Source organism: Arachis hypogaea, chromosome 1 (genome assembly GCF_003086295.3).
Source record: "Arachis hypogaea cultivar Tifrunner chromosome 1, arahy.Tifrunner.gnm2.J5K5, whole genome shotgun sequence".
Taxonomy (NCBI): domain Eukaryota; kingdom Viridiplantae; phylum Streptophyta; class Magnoliopsida; order Fabales; family Fabaceae; genus Arachis; species Arachis hypogaea.
The window spans coordinates 96,178,408-96,205,482 of record NC_092036.1 but is presented as its reverse complement, the minus strand read 5'-3'; the positions used below and the strand labels follow the sequence as shown (position 1 = coordinate 96,205,482).

The window sequence follows — 27,075 nt, the reverse complement described above, 5'->3', positions numbered from 1 at the left end:
AGGAGGAGGAGAATAAGCTAGCATTGAGAATCAAGCTCTTTTAATGAGAGTGATTTTTATTGGTGTTGAACCTATTTGGATGAATATGGATAAAAAAATACTTGGATGTATAACAATTTTGACAAAAAAAAATTCAAGAATCTCAAACTCGTTAGTGTCAATTTATTGAAAATAAAAAACGAACATAAAAAAATTGTTGGTTTATGACCTACAAAATTAAAAAATAAATAATAAATAACAAATCAATTTCAATTTGTGAATTATAGATGTTATATATTTAAAGTCATTGATATATAGATTATATATTATAAAATAAAAAATAAAAATAAAGAAAATAAAATTATGGATGTTAAATTAAAGATATTTTAATAACTTCATTATACAACTCATATTTTTATATATAGATTATATATTATAAAATAAAAAATAAAAAAAATATGAAAGAAAATTATAAAATAAATATTGAATAATTATTAACTAATCATATTAAAATCAATTAATAAATAAATATACATATGAATATTAACTAAAAAAATATTAAAATAATTTAAAATTATTATCTATTAATGCATATGTAAGATAATTCAAAAAATACATATTTTAAAATTAGGTAATATTAATCATAAAAATCTATTAATTATTAATATTATAGGTATAAAAGTATGAATGTTATGAATATAAAATTATAGATATTAAATTAAAAATATTTTAACTATTTTTCACTACAAAGAAAAGAAAAAAATTAAAGAAAATAGATCAAAAAATTATATGTATAATTATTGTTAATGGTAGATAATATCTTTGCTATAATAGTTGGTAAATAAATTAATTAATTCACTAGTTCGATTAAAAAAGTGTTAGAGATTTGTATTTCGTTTTGTGCATATAATAACTAATTGGCCAATAATAAATCTTTAAATAGAGATTAATAAATTAATTTTTGAATATTATTAATGTACTTTCTTCTTCTTCTATTATTATTATTATTATTATTATTATTATTATTATTATTATTATTATTATTATTATTATTATTATTATTATTCAGTTATTATTAGTTGTCCGGGTGAAAAAATGAGGAACCGGAGAAGAAGAACAATAAATGTATCGTAATTAAAGAAGTTTTTTAAAAAATAGACTGTTTTTGAGTTTTTTTTTTATAAACATTTTTACTAATTTTTGTTGTTATCATATATTTTGGTAATTTAAGTAGATTAAGAGGTGGTCCAAAATTAAGTTGCAAGCCTATAATTTTAATAAAGTAACATATCAAATTTTAAATTTTAATTACAAAAAGATAACTAATTAGTTAAGAATTATTAAAAAATATTTGATTTAATTAGATTTGATTCTGTTTTGATTTTAGTTTTGAACCATAGGTTTTAGGTTTTAAAAACTTATTTACAGATAACACACAACGAAATTACATATCACACAACACGTCCTACACTGTATTAAAGAATTCTGTTTTTATTCTATTGTTAATAACTAATTTTTTCTGTTAAGATTAGGAGTTCTATTTATTTCTTTTATAAATAATTAATCTAAGTGTTTTATTTTATTTGAGACATATACTTTAATCTATTTCATGATTGAGCGTTCGTTTTTCATTCCAAAAGATTTAAAATTGTTGAAAAATATTCTAATTTTATTTTAATTTTTAATATTGTTTTTGAAAAAATTAATATTAAAATTATCTTAAAAATTCTTTCTCGTGACTTTTTGGTTTAACTAATAATAGTATTTTAAAAAATATGCGACATTTTGTAATTTCCAATTGTTCTAGTTTAAATAAAGACATAATTCTTTTTTAGAAATTAGAAATTAAAGGGAATCGTTCTTCGAGGCAGGAAAATAGTATTTCATGAATGTGATGGTAGCCTAATAGAGGGAGAACATAAAGGATTGAGATCTGATACTCCGTGCCAATAAAAACTATCGTCTTCCATCATCAAAGTTACAATAATTATACTTTTGTTTTAAATTAATTAAGTACATTAAACAACTATTTTCGTAGTCAATGTCTATACTTGCTTAAGAATCAAGTATGGCGTGAATGGTGTTCATGCAACTATACCTAGTTATAGAAAAGTTGACTATACACAATTAAAATGGACTTGGCTTGAGGTTGCAGCCAACATTTAGGTTCATCCGCACTTACTATTGAAGTTGCTCAATATTAGGCACACATTAGGGATATTTATTAGAAAATTAAATAAAGCATTATATAGTACTTGATGTTGATTAATTAAACATTTCTCAATGTACACTTTTCCCTTGTGTAATTAAGCAGAAAATTAGAAAATAAGTTATTAAAAAAATGGGTGTTAATTCCACTCGTCAAATGAGGAGAAGTCAAAAAGGGAGAAAGTTAGATCCAGTAGCACAAAAAATGAAGAGTGATGCGTTGCCTCTAAGAAGCTTCAAAATTTATTAGTATCATACCTCATCACAATAATAACATGATGAGTGCCAAACACACCCTCATAACTTTTACCCAGAAAAAACTCCACCTCTTCTGAACCTTCTTCAACACCAAAAACAGAGAATAACAATGGCCAAGTCCCAAAAGACAAACCGTGGACGCTGCTTTATATTCCTTTGTTTCATCTTCATCTTCTTCCTCTGCATCCTCGCTTCCATTAACGAAGTCCGCTTCCAGGGCTTACTCAGGTTCGGTCGTTGTAAAATACCAAATCAATCATCATCATCATCTTTACTTGCTTCCAATAATGACCAAGAGCTTCGAATCCTAATAGCCGTTCTAACACTACCCGACCAGTACCTGCGCCGCCACTTCCTCCGCCTCGTTTACGGCACACAAGCACTCCCGGAGGGAACCAAAATTGACGTGAAGTTTGTATTCTGCAACCTCACGAAGGAAGAGCAAAAGGTGATGGTGGCCCTTGAGATCATGCGCTATGATGACATCATCATCCTCAACTGCACTGAAAACATGAACAAAGGCAAAACCTCTACCTTCTTTCGGAGTTTGCCGGAGATCTTCAACGAAACAGATGGCAGTGATGGACAACATTACCCTCCTTACCATTATGTGATGAAAGCAGACGATGACACATATGTGAGACTCAACAGTTTGGTGGAATCGTTGAAACCATTGCCAAGGGAGGATTTCTACTATGGATTCGTGATACCGTGTGGTAGCATGGACCCTTTCAAGCACTATATGTCTGGGATGGGGTTCTTGGTCTCGTGGGACATTGTGGAGTGGATTCATGATTCTGATATTCCAAAGCAGCATGTGGAAGGTCCTGAAGATAAGGTCTTTGGAGATTGGATGAGATGGGGTAAGAAAGGGAAAAACAGGTATAATGCTAAGTGGTCTATGTACAATTATCCTGATCCACCTTCAGTGTGTTCCCATGATCTTTGGCCTAATACTATTGCTGTTCATTTGTTGAAGAATCCAGAAAAATGGATTAGGACTCTTACATTTTTCAATGTCACTCAAAATTTGAAGCCATCAAAGTTATATCATATAAGTTAGTCCTATATTATTAGGTATTTGTACTTAGCTCACCATCTTCTTTGTTTATTTAATTTTTTTTTTATATACATGATATGATTATATCATCTATGTACTCCTCACACAGTCAAGGAGGAGAATACTTAATTGCTTCAAATTCTTGAGAAAGAGGGGTAAAACTTGTTGTATGAATAAAATTTTGTTATCTTTTATTCATTCGTCAATCTTTTTTGGACATGTTCTAATTATGTGTCATCTAACCCACAAATTAGAATGTGATAAACAACACGAAAAAAATTACAATTTAAGAAATCAAGTTCAAGAAAAATATTTGGATTAAGATTTGTTCCTATGTTTTCTTAATATATTTTTCTCTGCCAAACAAACTACATTTACATTGTAGATTATACAAAATTAACGAATATGTTATTTCTTCATCCATGGAAGAGTATTTTATACATCATTTTATAAATATCTAATTGTATATTTTGACTTTACTAAATAATTAAAAAAAGAACAAATTGACTTGAAACAAGGGGTTTAACATCCCATTGGTATAGAATTTTTGAAAAATGCTAGAAAATATTAAAATTTATTATGTTTGACTATCACTTAGTTATTAACTTAAATTTTTTAGTTTAATTTTTTAAATTTAATAATATAATGATATACTTTATCTTGTATTTTTAAATATTAATAACTAATTTATGATTAAAAATAATAAATTCTAATAATTTTTTAGTATTTTTCATATTTTTTTTAAATATATACTGTTAAAGAGATCTTTGTATGCAGTTGTTGTGAGCGATTGTAGTAAATTTTATCCATCAAAGATTTTAACTTATTGGATAAAATTAATTTGTGATTAACTTAGTGGATAAAATTAATTTGTGATTAAATTAAATTTAAATTATTTTGGGAGTTTTTATAGTTTTATTAAATTTATAATTAATATTTTATATTTTTTAATTAAATTCTTATATTACTTTTAATTTTGCATTTAAGTCTTTTTTATATAAAAAATATTAAAATTAACTGAATATTTCTATTAAGAATCTAATTAAATTTTTTAGTACATTTTTAAAAAAAATATCTTGTTAATTCTAATATTTTTAATATGAAAAAATATCGGTTATAAAATTAAAAACGATATAAAAATTTAATTAAAAATATAAAAATTTAAAATATTACACTGATATAGAGTAATTAAACATTAAATTAACCCTAACTCTGGTTAATAAATATAAATCTTGGATAACTATAGATTAGTCTAGCTAAATTTATATAACCATAAACCTATTATATATACGGCACTTTTTAGAAATCAAATATAAAACAGAGTTCAAATAGCTATCACTTGTACTTAAATTTTACAGTTAAACTAATTTTAATATATAATACATATAAGAATTTTTCATAATTAGTCAAAAATAATATTCACAAGTTGAATGGAGATAAACCGCCCTGAATTGAGATTTCAAGGTTGAAAAAGTGAAGAAATATCAAAGTAACTGCGTTTTAAGAAGTGTTAATTTACCTTCTCATATAATATTTAAAATTTAAAAACTATCCAATTCATTTCACACAACAAATAAAACTTGTAGTTTCGAACTTTTCATATTAATTTTGAAAAAAGAATAAATTGGTTCTTAATTTTTTGTTAGTAGATATTTAAATTTTCAACAATTTAAAAATATATTAAATTTTTTATTTTTTAAAATTTGGATATATGGACCTTTCTATTCATTTGGGTTTAGCAGAGTCAACAAAAAAATTAAACATTATTTTCGATGTATTAGCCTAACCCGATATATAAATACACATGTGGAGAATTTTAAAAAAGGGATAAATTAAATTCAAAATAAATACGTCCAGAAAAAATTAAATATTTAAATTTATCCTTAAAGATATAAATGTTTGCGGGCAAAAATATCTTTTTTCTCATTAATTTTTAAATAATTTAAAGTGAAAATTGACACGTATGCTATAATTCAAGGCCACGTCAGCTTGAGTGGTGGCCAGGTGGGTGCGTGCAAGCAAGTTTCAGCATTGCGTTATTGCTGTTGGGCTGCGCCTCCCACACCTCACTCTTCTGTTCTGTCAGCTGAAGAGAGAGACAAAGGGGGTTTTGGCTTTGCGGCTGAGGCAGCTCCTATTCCTTGGTAGCCGCAACCTAATCTCAATCGCAATCAATCATCTCTCGTCGTCGGTGTATTGCGCCGACGTCGTTTTAGCCTCTCTTCTCTCCTAGTAAGCCCTCTTCTTCTCTCTTTTTTCCATTCACGAAACTGGATCCTACAACCAATCACTCCTTCTCGTGTTATACATTCCACTTATCAGATTTATTATTCATTCATTCTTTGCTTCAGTTGATTTCTTGTTATTGCCGTCGTTATCTTCAAATTCGCATTCCTTTTTCCGTTATTTATTTTGGTTATTTCCTCGAGCACCTGGTGGCCTAACAAACATGTGAAATTCTATGAAACGATGCTGAACTCTCTCTTATTGAGTAGCTCTTGTCCTTTATCTTTGTACAAGGGTTGAAGAAGTTCGTATAATTTTAGGCTTTTAGTTGTTGTGCGTTGGAATAACGCTATTCTTTTAACTGTTTTTACATTTCCAACTCTTTTGTTCCTCTTAATCTAAACGTTGTCTAATCCGTTTATGATGATGTACAGGAATACATACATTTATTCTGAACCATTATGGGCAATGGTCCAGCACCATTTTCTGACATTGGCAAAAGGGCAAAAGGTAAACTTGAACTTAACTTCATTCCACGATATATACACATTCTTTAAGATTATTGTCCGAAGTTATTCTTTATATATAGTTGAATATATTCATGATTATCTGCTAGTTCATGATATGTTATCCCATCTTATTTCTTGTGTTGTAATTATAGTGCTTGACCACAGCGCATGAAGATTTATAGTGATATGGGATTATATTAAAATCAAATGTTTCTTGTACTCTTTTTTGAGTATGGGAATGCCTTGTACTCTTTCTGAGTACTTTAAATATTGAAACCCATCATAATATCTTAACTCAAATATCATAATAAGTCTAGTATACATAAAGGCTACAATGCTACATGTTTGGAGACTTTATAAGTATCTGTCGCTTAAAATCCTTTAGATGGTTGGCTTCTTATCAAGCCATGTCTAAATTTGTTATAATATACTTGGCATTAAGTTGTGAACGTTGCAATTCTTTTGTAGATCTTTTGTACAAGGATTACAACTTTGATCAGAAGTTTAGCTTGTCAATTCCTAGCACCACTGGATTGGTAATGTTTATCCTTATTTCTGCTATTACTTTTTTTTGTTTAATTAGATTAATTTTTAGTTTTTCTTTTTAATTGATGCTTACTAGATACAAAATCTTATAGCTTCAATATGACATAGTTTTAATATCACAACCACAATTGTGTGAACACTACATAATTTCAAATAATATGTAAGTTCATGACTGTTTATTTGATTTTTTATTTTAATTTTATTGGATTATGAAACATTTTTTATTGTTATTAATTCGTTAAATATACTCATGTTATTTCTTATTGAATGACAAATAGTTTTACTTACTTCTATTTTTCCATTAATGTTTTTTATTTGACTGGTTGTTGGGTGAAAAAAAGAAAGAATAAATAGATTTAGAACAATATGCAATTAGTTTATTTTTGTCAACAAATGTCTTGTTTAGATCAATTTAACTTGTCCTATCCTATAGGAATGCAATCCTTTTTAAAAGGAATCATTGTTTCATGTATTTAAAAAAATGGATTAAATATGTTAAAGTGTAGAAAACAATCATATTGCAAACCTCTAAATAATCAATCATCTATTCCTTTAAACATGAGCATCATGGTTTAACAAATATGACAGCTCATATCTTCTTACAATATGTTATTGTTTATAGTCTCATGCAGAATATCTTGGGGGTCAGCAGTCAAATATCAAATTGTTTTCAACAAATAAATTTTATTAATTCATGTATGCAAACTCTGATAAATGTGGGTATAAATTATGTTAACTCAGTGTGTAAACTCTAACGAACATAGGTTTTATGTGTGTAGACTCTTGTAAATATATATGTAAACTATTGTCGGCCAAATGTTGACCCAAAAATACTTTTAGTTTCTGTCTAATGTGCCTGATTTCAAATTCAAAATTTTCCTCTGGCAGGGCCTTGTAGCTACCGGATTGAAGAAGGATCAAATTTTTGTTGGTGACATAAACACCCTTTACAAGAGTGGAAATACTATAGTGGATGTGAAAGTTGATACATACTCTAATGTAAGAAATAGAGGTCTAAATTTAATCATATGACTCAATAATTTATATATGGCTAGTGTTGTACTTCTGCTATTGCGTTCTACTATCCCCACTTTATTAATGAGTGGATGTAACCAGAGTTCAAATTTTGTAGAACTTGTTAAGTTTGGAATGTTTATTTTAACTCTGAAAGTTGTGGTCATTATTATGGTAGACTAAATATTTTATCATGTGTTATGCTAAATAATATTTTCTTATCTCGTTTTAGGTAACTACAAAAATCACGGTGAATGATATCTTGCATGGTACTAAAGCTGCTTTGAGCTTCAATATACCTGATCACAAGTCTGGGAAGGTGAATACAATCATGATTGTGCTATGTATGATGAATGATGATACTAATGCATGATTCATATGTTGAATTTGAGGAATATAGTGTCTTCTTACTACTGAAAATACTTCTGTTACATTAAAAACATTAAATTTTTTATCTTTGAGTATTTCCTAAATATTCTGATTATGTTAGAAACTCGTTACCAGGTCATAGTAGCAAATGTATTCATGATAAAAGCTTTCAGCTTAGCAATATTAGCAAACAATATGGCATGTTGGAGAAAACCATTTAATAAAATAATGCACCAAATCATTAAGTTAACTGTAATATATGCATTTTCTTGAGTTTGGGGTTGTGTTAGACAGTATTTTTTTTAGCTTAATTACATGTAATAACTAGATGTATTTGGACATTCTTACAAGGTATCTAACCATTCAATATTTTCTCAGCTGTATGTGCATTATGTTCATCCTCATGTTGCCATTGATTCTAGTATTGGCTTGAATCCATCCCCTCAATTGGAGGTTTCTGCTGCAATTGGCAGCAAGGATCTTTGTTTGGGTGCTGAAGTCGGATTTAACACCACTTCTGCTTCATTTACAAAATACAATGCTGGAATTGCTTTCAATAGACCAGATTTTTCTGCAGCTCTTATGTTGTAAGTTTCATTGGTACCACATCTTCCTCTGTTTTTTGAATGTAAGAATAGCTAGATAGTATTGTCAATCTTACAAGCATAAGTTAATTGAAATTTGGAAATCTCAATCAATATTTGTCAGAACTTAAATCTTTCATTTGAAAGACAAACCATATCTGGAAGATAAAAATTTCTTTCGATTAATATTCTTTGAATTTGAAAATCCTTTATCAATATGCTATGCAAACACGCATTGTATTTTGTTTTATGCTTGAAGGATTTTTTGTTTTCTCAATTTTCATAGTTTTATGTTCTTAATTTTCCTTTTACTTTGTGAAGGATCTTTTGTCTAACTTTAGGATTCAAAAGATGTAACTTATCTGCTTTGATAGTTTATTTCTTTAAGATAACTAATACTGATTACTCACTATTTATGCAGGGCTGACAAAGGACAGAACTTGAAGGCATCCTATATTCATTATGTGGATCGCCCAGATGGATTAACAGTAGCTGCTGAAATTACTCATAGGTTTTCTAGCTTTGAAAACAGATTTACTATTGGAAGTTCACAGTCAATAGATCCAGTTACAGTCTTAAAAACTAGATTCAGTGACGATGGAAAAGCTGCTCTCCAAGTCCAGCGAGCATGGAGGCCGAATTCACTAATAACCCTATCTGCTGAATATGACTCCACAAAAATCTTTGGTTCATCTACAAGGCTTGGTCTTGGTCTTGCTCTCAAGCCATAAATCTCTTTTGTCTGACGATCTATTCTTCTTTGGTGATTTTATCCTTCCATCTCATCGGTTTTATATTGTTTCCAAAACTCATGTTGGGTGTTTAAGCCCTATCATATCGTCATCATAAGTCAAATCAAAGGATAAATTGTATTTGTTAAATCCTCTACAGCGGACAAGGGGAAAGAGGACCCAATTTTGAAACATACACATAATGCCTAGAGACTTGAGTTTTTTTAGTAGATTTATTTATAGTACTAAAGAAGAGTACTAAAAAATTATGACTAAAAGAATACTCAATTTTAACATAAATTTAAGTTGTTTTTTTAAAAAATTATAGTTAAATAGTGTTAAAATAATATGATTTTAAATAATATAATTTTATGTTTTTTTTATCATTTTTATCTAAATATAATTTTAAATAATGTAATATAAACAATATTTATTTTATTATAATCTATTTTGATACAAAATTACCAAATATAAATCATAGTTATAAATTTTGATTTACAAATTTTAATTTAAATATACACTTAATCGGGAGCCAAATTCGATTATTTGATGATTATGTTTGGTCTTATGGTATGAGTTTTTCTTTTTCTCTTCTTTTACTTTCATATTAGATGCTGAGTCTTCTATGCTGGTACTTTAGTTATATAAAACCAGAAAATTATCTACATTTTCTGTGAGGTCCAATGACACACTTTTTTTTTTTTGTGACCATCGGTTGGTCCAATGACACAACTTATTTATTCAACTACGTAATATAAATATAAAAAATTAATTACTAAATTAGTTATTAATTTAAAATTTATCTATCCTCTCTTTTAAGAGTATATATTAAATTTATAAATATAAAAAATTTAAATTTTTAATATATTTATTTTATTTTTATTAAATAAAAATATTTAAAATTTTTTATTAATGATAAATTTATAATGTGTTGTAAGAACATATGCTAACTAAACTCATATAAAATATAAATAAAAAATAAATTAAATTAATTTTGTGTGTACTGATTCTTATTTATAATAACAGAGTTGAAAAAAATTAAATTTATAATAAAAAAGAAATAAAGTAAGTAATTGATAAAATAGGAAAGGAAAGGGAAGGGAAGAAAAGAGAAGAGAAGGACGCGTGAGGCAGTGAAATTAAGCTGAAGGGAGAAGAAAAGAGAGGAGCAAGGGAAAGAAAAAGGCCATTAGAATTTAGAAAAGAAGAGTCCACTCCATCGAGCCATACCGTGCCTCTGGCGAGTTGTTGAGCTGTGTTGTTAAGAAAGAAGAAGAAGAAGAAGAAGAAGAAAGAAAGATGTCACACAGCGATACAATACCCCTGCATCCATCATCCCAATCGGACATCGACGAGATCGAGAATCTCATCAACGCTTCTCCGGCCACCGTCCTCCCAGCTAGACCCCCCAGTCCCCCACGTGCGCAAATCCCCGTCTCCTCCAGCCTCCCCCCTCCTCCCCCTAAGCCCGCCCCTCCCAAGCCCCAGCCACACTCCTTCCCCCCTCCCCTTCCTCCTCCCTCTTCTTCCGTCCCCGCTCCCCCTCCCCTCCCCTCTTCCCGCCCCGAAATCGCCGCCTCCGGATTCGGCCCTGCCCCCAACACTCTCACCGAGCCCGTATGGGATACCGTCAAGCGCGATCTCTCCAGAATCATCAGCAACCTCAAGCTCGTCGTCTTCCCCAACCCCTACCGTGAGGATCCCGGCAAGGCCCTCCGCGATTGGGATCTCTGGGGCCCTTTCTTCTTCATCGTCTTCCTTGGTCTCACTCTCTCTTGGTCCGCTTCTGTCAAGAAGGTGCATTCTCTTTTTTCTATTTTCTACCTAGCTACGTTCTTTAGGAATTCAGATCACGAACATCACTTACTTGATCTAGATCTAGATTTTCGAGCCATGTTTAGTTCAATGATTTAGAATGCATATCAAGCTTCTGCTCTTATTTATACCTTAGATCTGAATCTTGATAGGTTCTCGATTTCATTTCTGTGTTAATCTAACATTGAGTTTGGATGTGGAGCACCATTTTTATTGAGCTTCTATATCTATATGCTTCATAGCTCCGTATAATGCAAAATGTTAAAGGGGGATTGGAACATTTTGCTTCTGTAAATAAACAAAGTACAGACTGATTAACATTGTCTTCTTTTTCTTATTGGCCGCTTATGTATTGGTTTTAGTTTAGAATTTAGATTGCATTTTTTATCCAGAAATTACATTGGCCATTTCTTTGTCTATCTTTACATTGTAGATAAGTAAATTTGAGATCTGATTTTGTAGTTCTCTTAAGGTAACTTGTAAAGAATTGTATCCCATTAGATTGCTTCGGATTGGGATCGAATTTGAACAACACGGGCATCAACGCAAATATAGTACTGATTACTGAAGCTGTATTATGTTATTATTGGGTTGTCATATCAAATTAACTAATCAACCTTGAGAGCTGAAGTTAAATATCACAGGATTCAGCCCCTCCCCTGTTATGAAACCCAGTGCTGCTCCCTGCCTGAAACATGGGATAGATATAAGAATCTGTTCCCATGTTTTTCTTTTTCTTTTCTCGCCCCAGATTAAGAACTCTTGATTCCTGTAGATTCTAGTGGATCTACTAATGTATCATATAAATCACTAAATGATATCTTTTATTCAAAAAACCAAAACTGTTATCTCTTAATTTTAGTCTTTGATGTGTGTTAAATGATAATCAAATGTTGAGATTTCGAAACATGATGGTCTCATGTTTTCTCACGAAAGGAGATGATCCACATCCAAGGGCTATGGGACTTGGTGCTGCCTTTTCCTTTGTACTGCTTGGAACATCCCTTCTCTTTAAATTTGTGATAGGTATAATTATGAGTTGGTGAATGGTGATTATAAAAGTACAAAGTATCAATAAACTTGCCATCTAAATGGTATACATCTCTAAGTATAGTGAGTTCAGCACGACAGAGCACTGCTAGATGCTGGTATATTAAATTACACGGCCTGCATTATAAACAGAATTGTTTTCTTCTCTGCAATACGAAAAATTATATATGTATTTCTTTTGTGGCTTCCTGAAGTTTAATTTTATCCGGGAATCTATAAGTATGTTGGTGTGCTTGATATAATTAATGATCAGTCCATGCATAAATTTAACCAGTTTTATCCATATATGCCACTATACCAAACATTTAGAGAATGTCTACCACTTCAGTTCGCTTGGAATTCGGTTATCTCTGTATCAGGACTTCACATTTCTTAGTTCACTCCTTGTATACCATGTTCCACTTATTTTGGCAATTCTACCCTCTTTTCTTCATCTTTTCTTCATAGTAATCTACATAATGTGCTGAATAATTACAAAGTGTGTTGGGTTTGTTTTAGATGTGTTCCTCCTAACATTTCTCTCTCTCTCTCTCTATTATTTATTTTTATTCATTTATATTTATATTTATATTTATTTTTTTATTTTGCTTGTCTCAGTCTGAGGTCTTTGCTGTTGCATTTGGTTTACTTGCTGCTGGCGCGGTAATTTTGACATTGAATGTACTGCTCCTGGTACTAGTCACTTCCCTTTCTCAACTTGTCATATTTTGGGTCCTGATTTGAATTTTTCAGTTTCATATCTCAATGATAAACTTTAGTAAAACATCGGTTTTCATGTGTGAAAATGAGGATTTAGCTGTTACTTGATGTTGCCTACACTGACTGAGAAAAGGGGAAGAAGGGTGGGGGAGGGAGAGTAACCACTATTCAAATTATATTTGGATAAGTGATGGCAGGCAAGCAAATTTTTCACTTTGATTTCATGTCTGAAAAAATTTCAGGGTGGACACATCATTTTCTTCCAGAGTCTGAGTCTGCTGGGTTATTGCTTGTTCCCATTGGATGTGGGTGCATTGATCTGTATGTTGAAGGACAATGTCATACTGAAAATTGTTGTGGTCTGTGTGACATTGGCTTGGAGCTCTTGGGCTGCATATCCATTCATGAGTTCTGCAGTCAACCCCAGGAGAAAAGCTCTTGCACTCTACCCAGTTTTTCTCATGTATGTATCTGTTGGTTTTCTCATCATTGCCATTGACTAAATGCATCAATCGGAGCCTCTGATTACTATATTCTCAATCCCATGATCAGCTTGAATCGGCTTCTAAATAGGAATTTTTGTTTATTGATCTGATCAACTTTTTTCATTCTTTTTCTTTTCCCTCTCTATTTCTTCTGTTCAATATGTTGGCTAGAATTATTTGACACTGAGACAGACAATTGTGTAATATTACGTGGAAGATATATATGATGGGATCATACTTGCTATGTGAATGTGAATAATGAATAGGAATAGGATTGTCATGGATGGACTCAAATAATTAATTTGTTTACTTCTGGTTATATGCTCGCAAATTTGCAAATACTGCTTATGTACTTCCGTGGCTTTCAATATAATATTCTGTTGCTCCAGTGAGATATTTATTTAGCGTAGGCTGTCTGGCTGCGAATTAACTCTCTAGTTGTTCCGGAAGGTAGCGTTTGTTTTCAGGTACTGAGACAGAGACTGAGAGACTGAGACTCAGTATTGTGTTTGTTAGTTCAGAGAGTGGTACTAAAATTTCTGTCTCTGTCTCCAAAATTTCAGTATTTCAGTACCTCCAAAAAGTAGGGACACGGGAGACTGAAATTTTTAGAGATGGAGACTGAAACTTTAATAACATTTTATACCTAAAATACTTTCATTTCAATTAATTAATTTTAATTTTACCCTTTGTGCAAATTAAATTAGAGTTTCATTCTTGTTTCAATTCCTGTCTCCCATTTTGCACCAAACAGAATACTGAGATTTGTTTCAATCCCTGTCTCTTAGTCTCAGTCTCTCAGTCTCAGTCTTTCTGTCTCTATCTCTCCACCAAACGCTACACCATTTCCAACGTCTTAGGAAAGTGTACACTGAATTTATCTTCACAGGAATATAAAATTAAAAATGAAAATTGAAGAAAAGTAGTCTATATACTGAACTCAAAATCATGCATTCATGCTTGACCGAATCCTTTTGACCACTATTATGTTTATTGAATTAGTTGTTTTATTTGGCAAGTGCTCAACTTGTGTAGAGTAAGGTAGGACTATGAGTAACTTTGCGTGGTGCTTTTTTTTTTCTTTTGTATTTGTTTATGAAAATCAAATGACATTCTCCATTTTGTACTAATTGGCCAACGTTGATCTTATCCACACGGCTCATGAGGCGCAGCACTTTTGTGATAACTGCACGATTCAATTATTCTTTAACCAAAAGAATGATACCAGGACAAATAATGTTACTCAGATATATCCATTTACATAATTGTCCAAAGTTTGTATTAAAATAGTTGGGTCAGTAATATTGCTCTATTAAGTAGTATTAACAAGGACCTTGCAAGTGGCAAGTAGCACCTCCAACGTAAATAGGAAGGTGAGTTTGTTGATTAGGACAATCATGATTTATGACTAGGCTTTTGTTGCTTCGCCAAACATTTATTACAAGGTTCGGTTGCTTGTTTGCTTTAAATTTTAAAATGAAAAACTCCATTGAAACGCAATTCCATAGTCACATTCAATCAGACAATAATCATATACATGTTGGAATTTGGCAACCGAAAAAAGCCTATAAAAGCTTCAATAATTAGGACTAGTAGGGCATGATGGAGACGTTAGGGCATTCATTGTCTCCCTAATTGTACATTGGTAACGGCGTTTCAACAGTTCATAATAGCATTCACTCATTTCACTTTTGATTTTGATAATACTCAGTTGGAGAAGTGCAATGCAAAGGAGACTAATAATGATTGTACATAGCTATGGCCAGCAAATTTTGCAATTGGAGAAGGTTGCCAACTTTGTCGTATGTATGATTATGAACAAAATTTGATTCTAATGGGTCTATTTATGTTCTATGCTTTGACACGTTAGTATTTAATGGTTGCAAATTAGTTAATATAACCATCGTGACGCGCGTGCTTTGTTTCCTTTCCTCACCGACTAGGACCATATGTACCAATTTATAATCAATTATCAAATCAATATATAGGATCCATTGCTTGGAGGGTCACCATCAATAATCAAGTCGTCTTTATATATTCTTAGCTGCTTCTTCTTCATAATCATAGATGAATATGATTGTTTCAATTTATAGTCTCATATACGTACATTGGTCTTTCGGACGGAGAATAAATGAACTCCATAGACACACATACATCCAATTTCTGCGATAAAGTCATATTATCATAGCCTTCCATGTTCGGTTTGTAGGGTCAAATAATGACACCACAAAATATAACCGTAGTTGGCATGTTATATAGATTCTTCTTACGGTATCATCATTTCGTTTCTTTTGTTTTTAACCTAGCTAGCTATTCACGTTTTGATATGACCGTATTTCAACGGATGGATATGGTTATTAGGGGAAGGAGCTAGCTGAGATAGCTCTGATTCTGAATCATCAAAGTAGACCTATACCTAGGCTTAATAATAATATACTATATTTATCAAAAAGGTTACAATACATGCATGATGCATTCTATAGTAACCAAATTACTTGTCTATTTACTCCATTCAACCAGTAATTATTGATTACGTACTCCAAGTGTAGCTGCTTAATTTAATAGTACCTTTAGTCAAACGTGCAAGGAAAGGACACACTTTACATAGTACATACTACATATATTCGAGCATTCATATGTTCGTATGCAAATAATTCATCTTCTGAACAGATTGGTGATTTTTTACATATTCTCTTAATCACTAACTAAAATAATAATATTCTATTTGGTTTTTCAAATTTTAAAATATCGAGAGTATCTAGTTTTTTTTTTTCAATTACATGTAACAAAAATTGATCAAAACAAACTAGATAAACAGATTCACTCTTAGAGGAATTAAGTCTTCTTAAGTAGTTTTAATAAAACGGTAACTTGTTACATTCTTTAAAAATATTTCTACCATGCAATACCTGCATAAATGAGTTAGCAGAAAATATACATTATTTATCAAATTTTCACACAACTCTATTCTCTACATCAATAGCTAATTTTACCGATCTCAAAGTGTTATGTAATTAATTCACTAATTCCAACTTTCACTGCAATAACTCTCGTCTCTATTAAAAATTTTAAATCCACTCTAATCCATTCTAAAATCCACAAACTCCTATGATAGATCTTTTTTTGGGTTGAAACCGAAAAGAATCGTAGAAACCTTTCTTTCAGAAAATCACAATTTAGCCAGACATCCTCACAGAATTAAATTATTCTACCATCATCAATTTTTCATGGACAAACTAGTTATCATTTTGTCTCTTACATATTACTTTTTAATCTAATAAATATCCTTTCATAATCTCTCTCTAGTAAATAATATTTGAGTAGATAATAACTTATTAGAATTGAGGTTATGGCAAGAGTATGCCAAAAAATTTTCTCAATGGACATTTTTTTTTAAAAAACCTCCATCACCATTTAAATCATTTTTTTAAAAAACCTCCATCACCATTTAAACAAAAATACTGTATTATAAACCATCGCAATTTTAACTCCTAAACCACCTAATTTTTATGGAACCTAAATCACTTTTCACTTAATCAAAGTCATACCATTTCTACCAAATAATATCATATCTTTTAACTGTTTTAGTAAAAAAAGTAATAATGTTAACACTATAAATATTGGGAGCCACTTAAATAAAGATGTCAAAAATGTCTTTTTTTAAAGATGTTTTTTAAAAATTAAAATTTAACACATATAATCAATTAAATTATATTATTTTTATTAAAATTAAAGTGGACAAATCAGTTTAGCACAAAAATTAATAAATTAAATTTTGAATCGGTGTAAATTAATATTTTTTTATAAAAAATTACTATAATATCCCTATTATAAAACACAACTAAAATATCTCTATTATATATATATATATATATATATATATATATATATATATATTAATTTTAAAAATTTTAAATTCTAACCTTATAACAATAGAAAAAAAGGGCTAGAATTTAGGATTTTCAAAATTAATATATATAATAAGAGTATTTTAATCATTTTATATAATAGGAGTATTGTAGTAATTTTTTATAAAAATAATATTAATTTAGATATATTCAAAATTTAATTCACTATTCTTTTATCAAATTAATTTCTCTGACCTAATTTTGATAAAAATAACATAATTTAAATTATTATATGTCTTAAATTTTAATTATTAAAAAATATCTTTAAAAAAAAGACGTTTTCTACGTCTTTATGGAAGCATCCCCTGTAAATATTATGAGTATACACTCCGCATATCTTCTTATCTTTATTTATTCGCCTGGCACTTCTATTATAAACTAAGGTTTGTTTCCAACATAAGCAATTCATTTAGTATAAGGTTACTTTTAGGACTATAACAGAAAAATCAATAAAGCAGCATCTCTGAAGTCTAAAGTAAGAGAATGGAAGGTAGCTGCACTTTGATTGCGAGGATGTGCTCAAACAGAAAGAAGGGGAAAAAAAATACAAGAAAGAAACTAATTTATTCCTTTGTTTATAATCCAATAAAAACTCTACAACGTTCTTTATATAAAGATTTTTTTTATCATGAGATATTAAATCGTAGAATTTAATTTTGACGGGTTATAAAAACATTACTTTTAAATTGTTAATTTTTTTTTATGAACTACGTTTTTAAAGTACAGCTAAATAAATATTTTTATATAAATACGTTTTTGATATTTTCATTAAAATAGGTATTTTATATAAAGAAACTAATTAAAATATAAACAAATATTATGTTAAACAGTTTAACAATACGTATTAAATTATCTAAAAAAAATAAGATACCAATAATTATAAAATATAAATTTAATTATAATTCACTTCTAATTATTTTTAATGTTAATTTAGTAAAATTAGTTATTTTTTATATTAATTTTGTAGATAATTATCTAAAAAAATTAATAAATTATTTTATATTTTTAATACAGAATTAAACTTTTACTATATTTATTTTATATGAAGATATTTTTATATATATAATCACCTAATTGTATATGTCTTCACTAAAAACAAAGTTCATTTCACACACACACACGAGATTAGTGTATATGACTATATGGTGATAATTGTTTGATTTAGCGTAGGAATGAACAGAGAGTACGGAAGGCGCAGAGACAGGGGCAGGGGCAGAGGCAGAGGGCAGTGATCACTCATGACTGCGTCACCCTACTGTGGTCTCTGTTGAGTAACCATCTCTCTGGTTTTACGTGATGGTGAAATTTCGTACGGCAATTCAAATAAACAATGCTAAGAAAGGGGAAGGTGGTGGTGGTGGTAGTGGTGGCAGTTGCAGAATCAGAGGCAGAAAGAGTTTGCTTTACGTAATGTGTGAGCCCTTTTTTAACTTTACTTGCATCTCTCTCTGGATCTTCTCATAGATGCTATTCTCTACCTGCCATTACGCCAAACCATTCTCATCTAATTGCAATTGCAATTCCTAAATTACAAACATTTTAGTAATGCATTTCCTTTCATATACTTTTTCTCATCTAATTAAGATATTCACTAAAAAATTAACAATATAAAAATGTTAAAAGTTTCAATAAAGTTTTAGGATATTTTTTTTCACTATTGCTTTTTTTCATATATATAAATGGCAAAGTTGGGCACTTGGCACTTGGCAGAGACAGAGAATCCACCCGTCTTTTTCATTTTTTATTAAAAATATTATTTATATATTAAAATTAGTTATTAATATATTTATATATAAATATATATGTAATTTAATTTATTTTTAATATATATTTATATTTTAATATATATTTTATATTTATAATTAATTTTGATGTATATAAAAGATATTTTTTTTTAATATTAGAATTTGAATCATCTAAATTTTAAATTTTATTTTAAAAAATAAAATAATTTTTTTTATTATTTATTTTATAAGTAAAATAAAAAAATATAAAAAAATATTTAAAAATAAAAGATCATAATTTATTTTTTAAAATAAAAAATTTAAAATTTAAAAGATACAAATGTTTAATATGATGATTGATCTACAGTGCGTTATGATATAAGATTTTGAACCAGAAGACTCCTATTATTTTAACCAATATCAATAAAGGCATTAATATATTATCAGCCTATCGGAACAAATCAGAGAAGAGAGAGAACTAGGGAACGTTATTGGGTGGTGTTATTATATTCCTGCACATTCAATCGGGGCCTTGGCCTATGTTTATCTATCCCTCTTCCTATATAAAATCCAAGCAACCATGAAAATTAATAGAAGCATCTATGATTTTCCTGTAATTTCGTTATTAATGAGCTAGCTTAGCATAAAATTTGGAGAGAGGCTAAAATTTAATTTTTGAATATAAAAAAAATTCAAAATAAAAATTTTAAAGGAAATTAATCAAAATTTATACAGAATTTATAAAAAAAAATTAAAATTTAGGAGGAGACAATGTCCCCTAACCAATGAGAGGCTCCGCCTCTGTAATGAGCCAAGCATATTACTTAATTTATGCACACAATTAAACAATATATAAGAAAAAGATGAAAGTAGGAGAAGGCACAATTATTAAAACTTTTGACAGATGCATGGAGAGTTTCACTATTTGAATTATATATTAAGTTATTTTTAGATGGAATTTAACGCCTCTGTATGCTCCCTTTTCTGAAACATGTTAGAAACACCTACGTTGAATATAATTGTATTTAATAATTGCTTTCTATTTTTAAATATCCCTTTTAATCCCATAAATATCATTTTGTCTCTTATGCCCCCTCATGCCATGTATATACAAGGTAAATTGAGCTTACATAATTATTTAATAAGAGAAATTAAAAAGAACGTAACATGCATATCTAATTTAATAAGGGCACTTCATATTTCTTATTTTTGATATTAGGTTGATAATGATATCTTTTTGAATTGTGAATCGTTGAAATGTTATTTTTAAATATAGAATCGTTTAATGTGAGGTATAAAAAATTAAAAAAATTAAAAAATTTGAAATACAGAAATTGAATTTTCTATTAATAAAAATACTATTTTTTAATTTATTTATGGATAATTCGTATATTAATTATAATTGTAAATTAAGTTATTTTATATTAAATAATTTATATAACGATAATTTTATTTATTGCCATAAATGTTGAATTAAATAATTTATTATTATTTTTAATTTGAAATTAAACAAAAATAAAATAAAAAATATTATTTTATTTGAATTTTAGGATTTAATGAGTGTCACACTCAAATAAATAATAATTTTAAAATTTTGGCCTCCAATACATTAAAATTATCTCTATAATTTTTTTTATCAGAATAGTTATGATTCAGTCCTGTTAGAAATAACAAAAAAGCTTTAGTGAAAAAAATTAAAAAAAAAAACTTCTCTTAATCATGCTTAAGAATTAAGATACGTTTTTGAATTTAAGTATTTTTTCTTAATGATATAACATAAAAATCATGAATTAAACAATTCAAAAATTTTCAACACCTTCCAATTCTAGTTCTCCCCACAACTTTAAAAAACACAAAAAAGAAAAAAAATATATCACTCTTCTTATTAAAAAATAAAATCCCATGTTATGCTCTCAGGAATGAAATAGCCTCGAAACCAGACCAATATTCGATTGAAGGAGAGGCTGCCACCCAATCCCTCCATCTTGATTCTTTCAGTTAACTATTTCCTCAATCTTTTCTCAACCCAATGAAGCAACCACATTAATTATTAGTAATTTTTAATAACAAAAAACAATAATATGATATGATGACGAAAAAAGCAAAGTGTTTGACATGTGAGGCAAGAGGGTGGTGGGGCCATATTACCCTCCACATTCGAATCTACTATTTAGGCTTTTATGAAGAGGCCCTATCCTAATCAGATTTTCATTCATAGTTTAGTGTTGCAATGATAACAATTCACACCAACACTCAAAAAATAATTCACAAAGCACAGATATCCACATGGATTAATTACCAGTTTTGAATTGCAACATAAGTCCACACTTTCAACCTGCATGAGTTTTAAATCCCATTCCACCGCTGACATTATGGCATAAACGAAAACTAAACTTTAACATAATTAATCACATACATCAAAAACCGAAAAAAAAAAGATATATGATATAGTATGATGCTCTATATGATATGATGGTCTATTCTATTGTGCCTGCAATACTCACATGCATGCACGACATATCTCTATCAGCATCAGCCACTAAATTTAACATTAAAATTTTTATTGTTTATTTAATTATTTTCCCTCTGTGGTTTCCAATTTTGTGCACATATTTTCACCCCTTACTTGTTGCACATGTTTATTACTGTAGCAACAGACCTGCAAACAAAGCACAATTTTTAACCTTTCCTTTACAACTTAGTTCCTTGTCCAATTTCAATTAATATAATGTGTTCAAAATTAATATCACATTTTTCAGGCATCCTCGTCATCCATCTCTGGCAGCAAAATTGATACTACAAAAATAATAAACAAAACTTTCCATATTAGTGTAAGGGGGGGGAGAATCATTAGAAAAAGATATGTAAAAAATAAAAATAAAAATGATGAGTGGGTGGCTGGCTCAAGTCCAGCACCCAACCCAATAGATTAGGGCCCCATCTCTGAAATCTTGATAACCCAAACTCCAAAACTCTTTTTGTTTGTTTCCTCTGCTTCTGTTTTACTTGTACTTTCATTGGCCCACTCACTCCCTTCCATATCAAAAATACCTTCATTTTCTTCATCTGAGCCTTTGCCTTCCCAGCAGTCATTCTATTTAAAGCATCCAATACCAATATTTTGTTTTTACCAATTTATTCATATCTCAAACACTTGAAAACCCAATTGAGACTCACATCATCATTAGTTACTTTTGTAATTAAATTAATTAAATCTCTTTTTTGTTTTTATCTTTGTCTTTTTTTTTAACTAAAATTTTTAATTATTAATTTTCAAGTTATTGAATCAACTTAATTAAGTTTAATTACCAAAATAATTTGATAATATAGTATTGAAAAAAATTTTATGCGTACCAGACAACCAAATACACCGGAGATTCAATAATTTTAATAGTTAATCTCAATTATAAAAAATATATATAATATATATTAATTAAAATCAACAGTTAAGATTATTAGAATACTAGTATTTCGAATACATTTAAAAACTTTCCTATAATATTACTACTAATTTAAAACCTCTTTATTACAAAAAATAAAATTTGGTATATAACTCAAAAAAAATTAATTACAACTCAACAATAGTCTTCTTTTAGTCCCTATTTTGTTAGGAAACTAACCCTTTTTTCTTCTATTAACATTTAACCTCCAACATTTATTTATATATAATATATAAAACAGATGCCAATAATTAAGATTTACAATGATGAAATTTTTTAAAAAGTTCTGTACAATAAATACGTTTAAGATACAACCAGAAATATTTAGTAATAAAAAAATTAGCAAAAAATAATCAGAATTTATTTTATTTAGTATTTATTAACAATGATTTTATTTATTATTATAAATACTAAATTAAATAAAAATAAAATAAAAAATATTATTTTATTTAAATTTTAAAATTTAATAAGTGTCACAATCAACTATAAATATTAATTTCATGGTTTTGGTCTTAACATATCAAATTTTATTATTATAGTTCTTTCTCTATCAAAAGAATTACAATTCAGTCTTATCTAAAATACAAAATGTTTTGATAGAAGAAAATTAAAAAATTACAAAAGTTAAACTCTCTCAAACTCACAAATTAAGATAGCTTTTGCGTTTTCAAGTATTTTTTTCTTAATAATTTAATATGAATGATATTGGGATTGGAAATTTTAAGAATTTCCAACCATTTATTTATTTAAGTTTGTACAATAGTGTTAAATTAAGAAAAATGCATTATTCCCATCCCCATGCTTTTGCCACAAACAAACATGGCCTTCCCCCACAGGTTCTCCACTTGAATTGAATTGAATTCAAAACCCCATTCACTCTGTCTATAAATACACCCAACACCACTTCCATTAAATTACACTTCACACCACACAACACAACACAACACCTCTATTCATCTTTATCTTAACTCTTAACTTGATCTCTCTTTTTTCTTCTCTCTCACATCATCTTCCACTTCTCTAGTCTCTTGTTTGTTATTACTTATTAGTTATCAGCAACACAAACACAAGAGAGGAAAAAAAAGAAAAAGAAAAAGAAAAAAATAGAAATGAAAGAATATTGGACCTCTTTGGCATCGGTTCTGGGGGTATTCGCTTTCTGCCAAACCATACTCCAAGCGGTGTTCCCACCGGAGCTCCGTTTTGCCACCGTGAAGCTCTTCAACAAGATCTTCCACTGCTTCTCCTCCTACTGTTACTTCGACATAACGGAGATCGACGGCGTCAACACCAACGAGCTCTACAACGCCGTCCAGCTCTACCTCAGCTCCTCTGTCTCCGTGACCGGCAACCGCCTCAGCCTGACACGCGCCCTCAACTCCTCCGCCTTCACCTTCGGCCTGGCCAACAATGACACCATCTCCGACACCTTCAACGGCGCCACCGTGCTCTGGGAACACGTAGTCACCCAGCGGCAATCCCAAACCTTCTCATGGCGCCCCTTGCCGGAAGAAAAACGAGGCTTCACTCTCCGAATCAGAAAGAAAGACAAACCCTTGATCCTCAACTCTTACCTGGACTATGTTATGGAGAAAGCCAATGAGATAAGAAGAAAGAATCAGGATCGGTTGCTGTATACGAATTCCAGAGGCGGTTCTCTAGATTCCAGAGGCCACCCTTGGGAATCTGTGCCCTTCAAGCACCCAAGCACCTTCGATACATTGGCTATGGACCCTGACAAGAAGAAAGAGATCATGGAGGATCTTCAGGATTTCGCCAGAGGTCAAGGATTCTATCACAGAACTGGCAGAGCTTGGAAGAGAGGCTACCTTCTCTATGGCCCTCCCGGCACCGGAAAATCCAGCATGATCGCCGCCATGGCCAATTACCTTGGCTACGATATCTATGATCTTGAGTTGACCGAGGTTCATAACAACTCTGAGCTCAGGAAGCTTCTCATGAAGACCAGTTCCAAGTCCATAATCGTCATTGAGGATATTGATTGTTCTATCAACTTGACCAACCGGAAGAAGACCAACAATGGCGGCGGCGGCGCTTCCAGGAGTTACTATGATTCCGGTGATATACGCGGCGGCGGTGGGGGTGGCGGTGAAGATGGCGGGAACTCGATTACTCTGTCTGGGTTGCTGAATTTCACGGATGGGTTGTGGTCTTGCTGTGGGAGTGAAAGGATCTTCGTTTTCACGACGAACCACATTGAGAAGCTTGACTCTGCTCTCTTGAGAAGTGGAAGAATGGATATGCATGTTTTCATGAGCTTCTGTTCCTTCCCTGCTCTCAAGATTCTTCTCAGGAACTACTTGAATTACGAGGAAGGCGACTTGGATGGCCATGTCTTGAAGGAGCTCGAGATGGTGGTCGATATGGCCCGAATGACCCCTGCTGACATCAGCGAGGTTCTCATCAAGAACCGCCGCAAGAAGGACAGAGCCGTCGTCGAGTTGTTGGAGACACTCAAGATCCGAGCTGAGAGGAATAACAACAATGCCAGCAATGGCGGAAGAGCAGTCAGAAGGGGAAAAAATGATGATGAAGATGAAGAAGAGGAAGAAGAACAAGAGAAGAGGGCTCTGGATAGTGAGAGTCCTAAGGAGGAGTCTGAGATTGAGGACAATTGCAACAAGGTGGAAGATGAAGATGAAGAAGAAGAAGAAGAAGGAGATGGAGAAAAAGAGAAGATTAAGTGATGATGATGGTAATGTTGTTAACAAGAACCGTTCTTTGTTCTTGTTCTTCTTATTCTACAGTGACAAAGATGAGTTTCACATGTTACTGAAAAATATTGAGCAGCATACACTGTAATCTCAAGTGTAATTGATTATATTTTGAAAAAAAAAATGAAATTTATGGTGAGCTAATTACAAGACATATCAGATAGAACTAGAAGAATGAAAAAAAAGAAGCATGGAAAGAAGCAGCAGCAATTGGGGCCTCTAATTCTAAACATGTCACATACTCCTGTCTTTCTTTATTAATTAAGTTTTGAACTTTTGATTTTGAATAATAATAATAATAATGGAGTCTTACATAGACATATATGTTGTCGGGGAAGTTTATCTAGAACCAGTTTAGTAGTTGGCACTGCACTAAGAAATTATGAGTTAATTTGCATATTGTTTCCCTTAATTAGTTAAGATTTAATTAAAATCTTAATAATTAGTCTAGTAAGGGAGGACTTTACACCCTGACATGCTTGGGTAGCCAGCTGGGATGTTGGTGAACACCTGGGGTGCACATGGTTAGTGTGTTGATGAGATGGGTAGGGAATATCAGTAATAAGTAGGGTACCACAAAACACCCAATTGTTCAATTCAATTCAATTATAGTAATTAATGTTTTATTATCATATGGGTTGTGATATGATATGAGAAATTCAGAATTATGTAGTTCCCCTTCCCGGTGAAAAATGGCAAGTTCAGGTATATTAAACTTATTAACTTTAAAAGGCAAAGCTCAGAATAATTCAGACTATAGATTCTTTGGGAAAATTATTTGGAGTGCAAGGAAAGTTACCTATCTAGTAACAGTTTTTACTGTGACAGCTTACGCAGAAAATTGGCAGTGATTGAGATTTGATGTACTATTTGTTTTCTAGTGACAAGAAAATGATTTCTGTTAATTATGTGAAATTAATTGCATAAAAGAATTATTGTGCTTGAGTTCGTCATGTATGGTGATTGATGTAATGTTAATATATTCATGAGAACTTTTTTTTTAATTTCTTAATTAATTCAAGTTGGCCTTATGTTTCCGTGTCTGATTGGATATATTGATACCGTTAACCTCTAATATATTACAATAATTAAGAACAACAACTATTTCTGAAAAATTGACTGTGCGAGTGGATAGGATTACAATTTTACAATACAAGGTTGCTTTATGAACTATGGGCTGAACTGTGATAATTAATTATGGAAAAGTTTAGCAATTAATAACTTTATTAAATTCTGACAAGCATGTAATTAGTAAAAGAAAAATGAATAATTTCACACTATTAGATGAAATTTTACATTATTAAAAATATCATTAATAACTACTTGATGGCTATAAATTACAAAAATTACTGATCTCTAACACCCTTGTTAATTATTAAGTGGTGAAAATGGAAACAACTAAAAAAAGACCCGGATTTTGTGTTGGCAAAAAGTGAGAGGGTGGAGGGCGCAAAAGCAAGCTCAAAGGTTGAAAAAGTTGAAAATTTATGTTTTGGGTGTAACATTGATTTTCATATTGAGTTGGGAAAAAGGCTATTCAGGTTGTCAAGCTAATGAAAAAGCAATTCATTTTATGAGAGTGCCGACAAATGACAACACCATCTACCTTATATTCTTACATGAACACGAAGCCACAGCCATTGATTGAACCATCCTTAACATGAATATACATATTTTATATTACATGCAAAACATGCCTCCACGAGCACCTAAGGGTCAAGATTTTCGAAAAAAG

The 27,075-nt window shown here is 30.4% G+C and overlaps 4 protein-coding genes across 5 annotated transcripts; all 4 read left to right on the top strand.

The window, feature by feature from the left end:
- The first annotated feature begins 2,379 nt into the window (after positions 1–2,379).
- LOC112698248 (beta-1,3-galactosyltransferase pvg3) lies at positions 2,380–3,703 on the top strand. The gene has a single exon (XM_025751577.3). It carries the CDS (start codon positions 2,555–2,557, stop codon positions 3,506–3,508), a length of 954 nt encoding a protein of 317 aa, XP_025607362.1. The 5' UTR covers positions 2,380–2,554; the 3' UTR covers positions 3,509–3,703.
- A 1,796-nt stretch (positions 3,704–5,499) lies between these two features.
- On the top strand, positions 5,500–9,714 carry LOC112698222 (mitochondrial outer membrane protein porin 4). 2 transcript variants are annotated; one of them, XM_025751568.2, is made up of 7 exons: positions 5,500–5,737; positions 6,166–6,241; positions 6,709–6,776; positions 7,675–7,785; positions 8,033–8,119; positions 8,548–8,756; positions 9,175–9,714. In XM_025751568.2, the coding sequence occupies exons 2-7, from the start codon at positions 6,193–6,195 to the stop codon at positions 9,482–9,484; spliced, it is 834 nt and encodes a 277-aa protein (XP_025607353.1). In that variant the 5' UTR covers positions 5,500–5,737; positions 6,166–6,192; the 3' UTR covers positions 9,485–9,714. The 2 variants fall into 2 exon arrangements, with proteins under 2 accessions (XP_025607353.1, XP_025607356.1); XM_025751571.3 differs by lacking the exon at positions 5,500–5,737 and adding an exon at positions 5,871–6,035.
- Positions 9,715–10,530: 816 nt separating this feature from the next.
- Positions 10,531–13,777, top strand: LOC112698237 (protein YIP4b). Its single transcript, XM_025751572.3, has 3 exons — positions 10,531–11,281; positions 12,947–13,021; positions 13,291–13,777. Exons 1-3 carry the CDS (start codon positions 10,784–10,786, stop codon positions 13,549–13,551), a joined length of 834 nt encoding a protein of 277 aa, XP_025607357.1. The 5' UTR covers positions 10,531–10,783; the 3' UTR covers positions 13,552–13,777.
- A 9,559-nt stretch (positions 13,778–23,336) lies between these two features.
- On the top strand, positions 23,337–25,660 carry LOC112698210 (AAA-ATPase At5g57480-like). Its single transcript, XM_025751563.3, has one exon. It carries the CDS (start codon positions 23,715–23,717, stop codon positions 25,311–25,313), a length of 1,599 nt encoding a protein of 532 aa, XP_025607348.1. The 5' UTR covers positions 23,337–23,714; the 3' UTR covers positions 25,314–25,660.
- Positions 25,661–27,075: the final 1,415 nt, after the last annotated feature.

Coding starts and splice junctions, on each gene's coding strand:
- LOC112698248 (XM_025751577.3), top strand. CDS start 2,555: ATGGCCAAGTCCCAAAAGACAAACCGTGGACGCTGCTTTATATTCCTT.
- LOC112698222 (XM_025751568.2), top strand. CDS start 6,193: ATGGGCAATGGTCCAGCACCATTTTCTGACATTGGCAAAAGGGCAAAA. Junction 6,242..6,708: donor CATTGGCAAAAGGGCAAAAG/GTAAACTTGAAC, acceptor ATTCTTTTGTAG/ATCTTTTGTACAAGGATTAC. Junction 8,120..8,547: donor CTGATCACAAGTCTGGGAAG/GTGAATACAATC, acceptor ATATTTTCTCAG/CTGTATGTGCATTATGTTCA.
- LOC112698237 (XM_025751572.3), top strand. CDS start 10,784: ATGTCACACAGCGATACAATACCCCTGCATCCATCATCCCAATCGGAC. Junction 11,282..12,946: donor GGTCCGCTTCTGTCAAGAAG/GTGCATTCTCTT, acceptor TGCTTGTCTCAG/TCTGAGGTCTTTGCTGTTGC. Junction 13,022..13,290: donor CATTGAATGTACTGCTCCTG/GTACTAGTCACT, acceptor AAAAAATTTCAG/GGTGGACACATCATTTTCTT.
- LOC112698210 (XM_025751563.3), top strand. CDS start 23,715: ATGAAAGAATATTGGACCTCTTTGGCATCGGTTCTGGGGGTATTCGCT.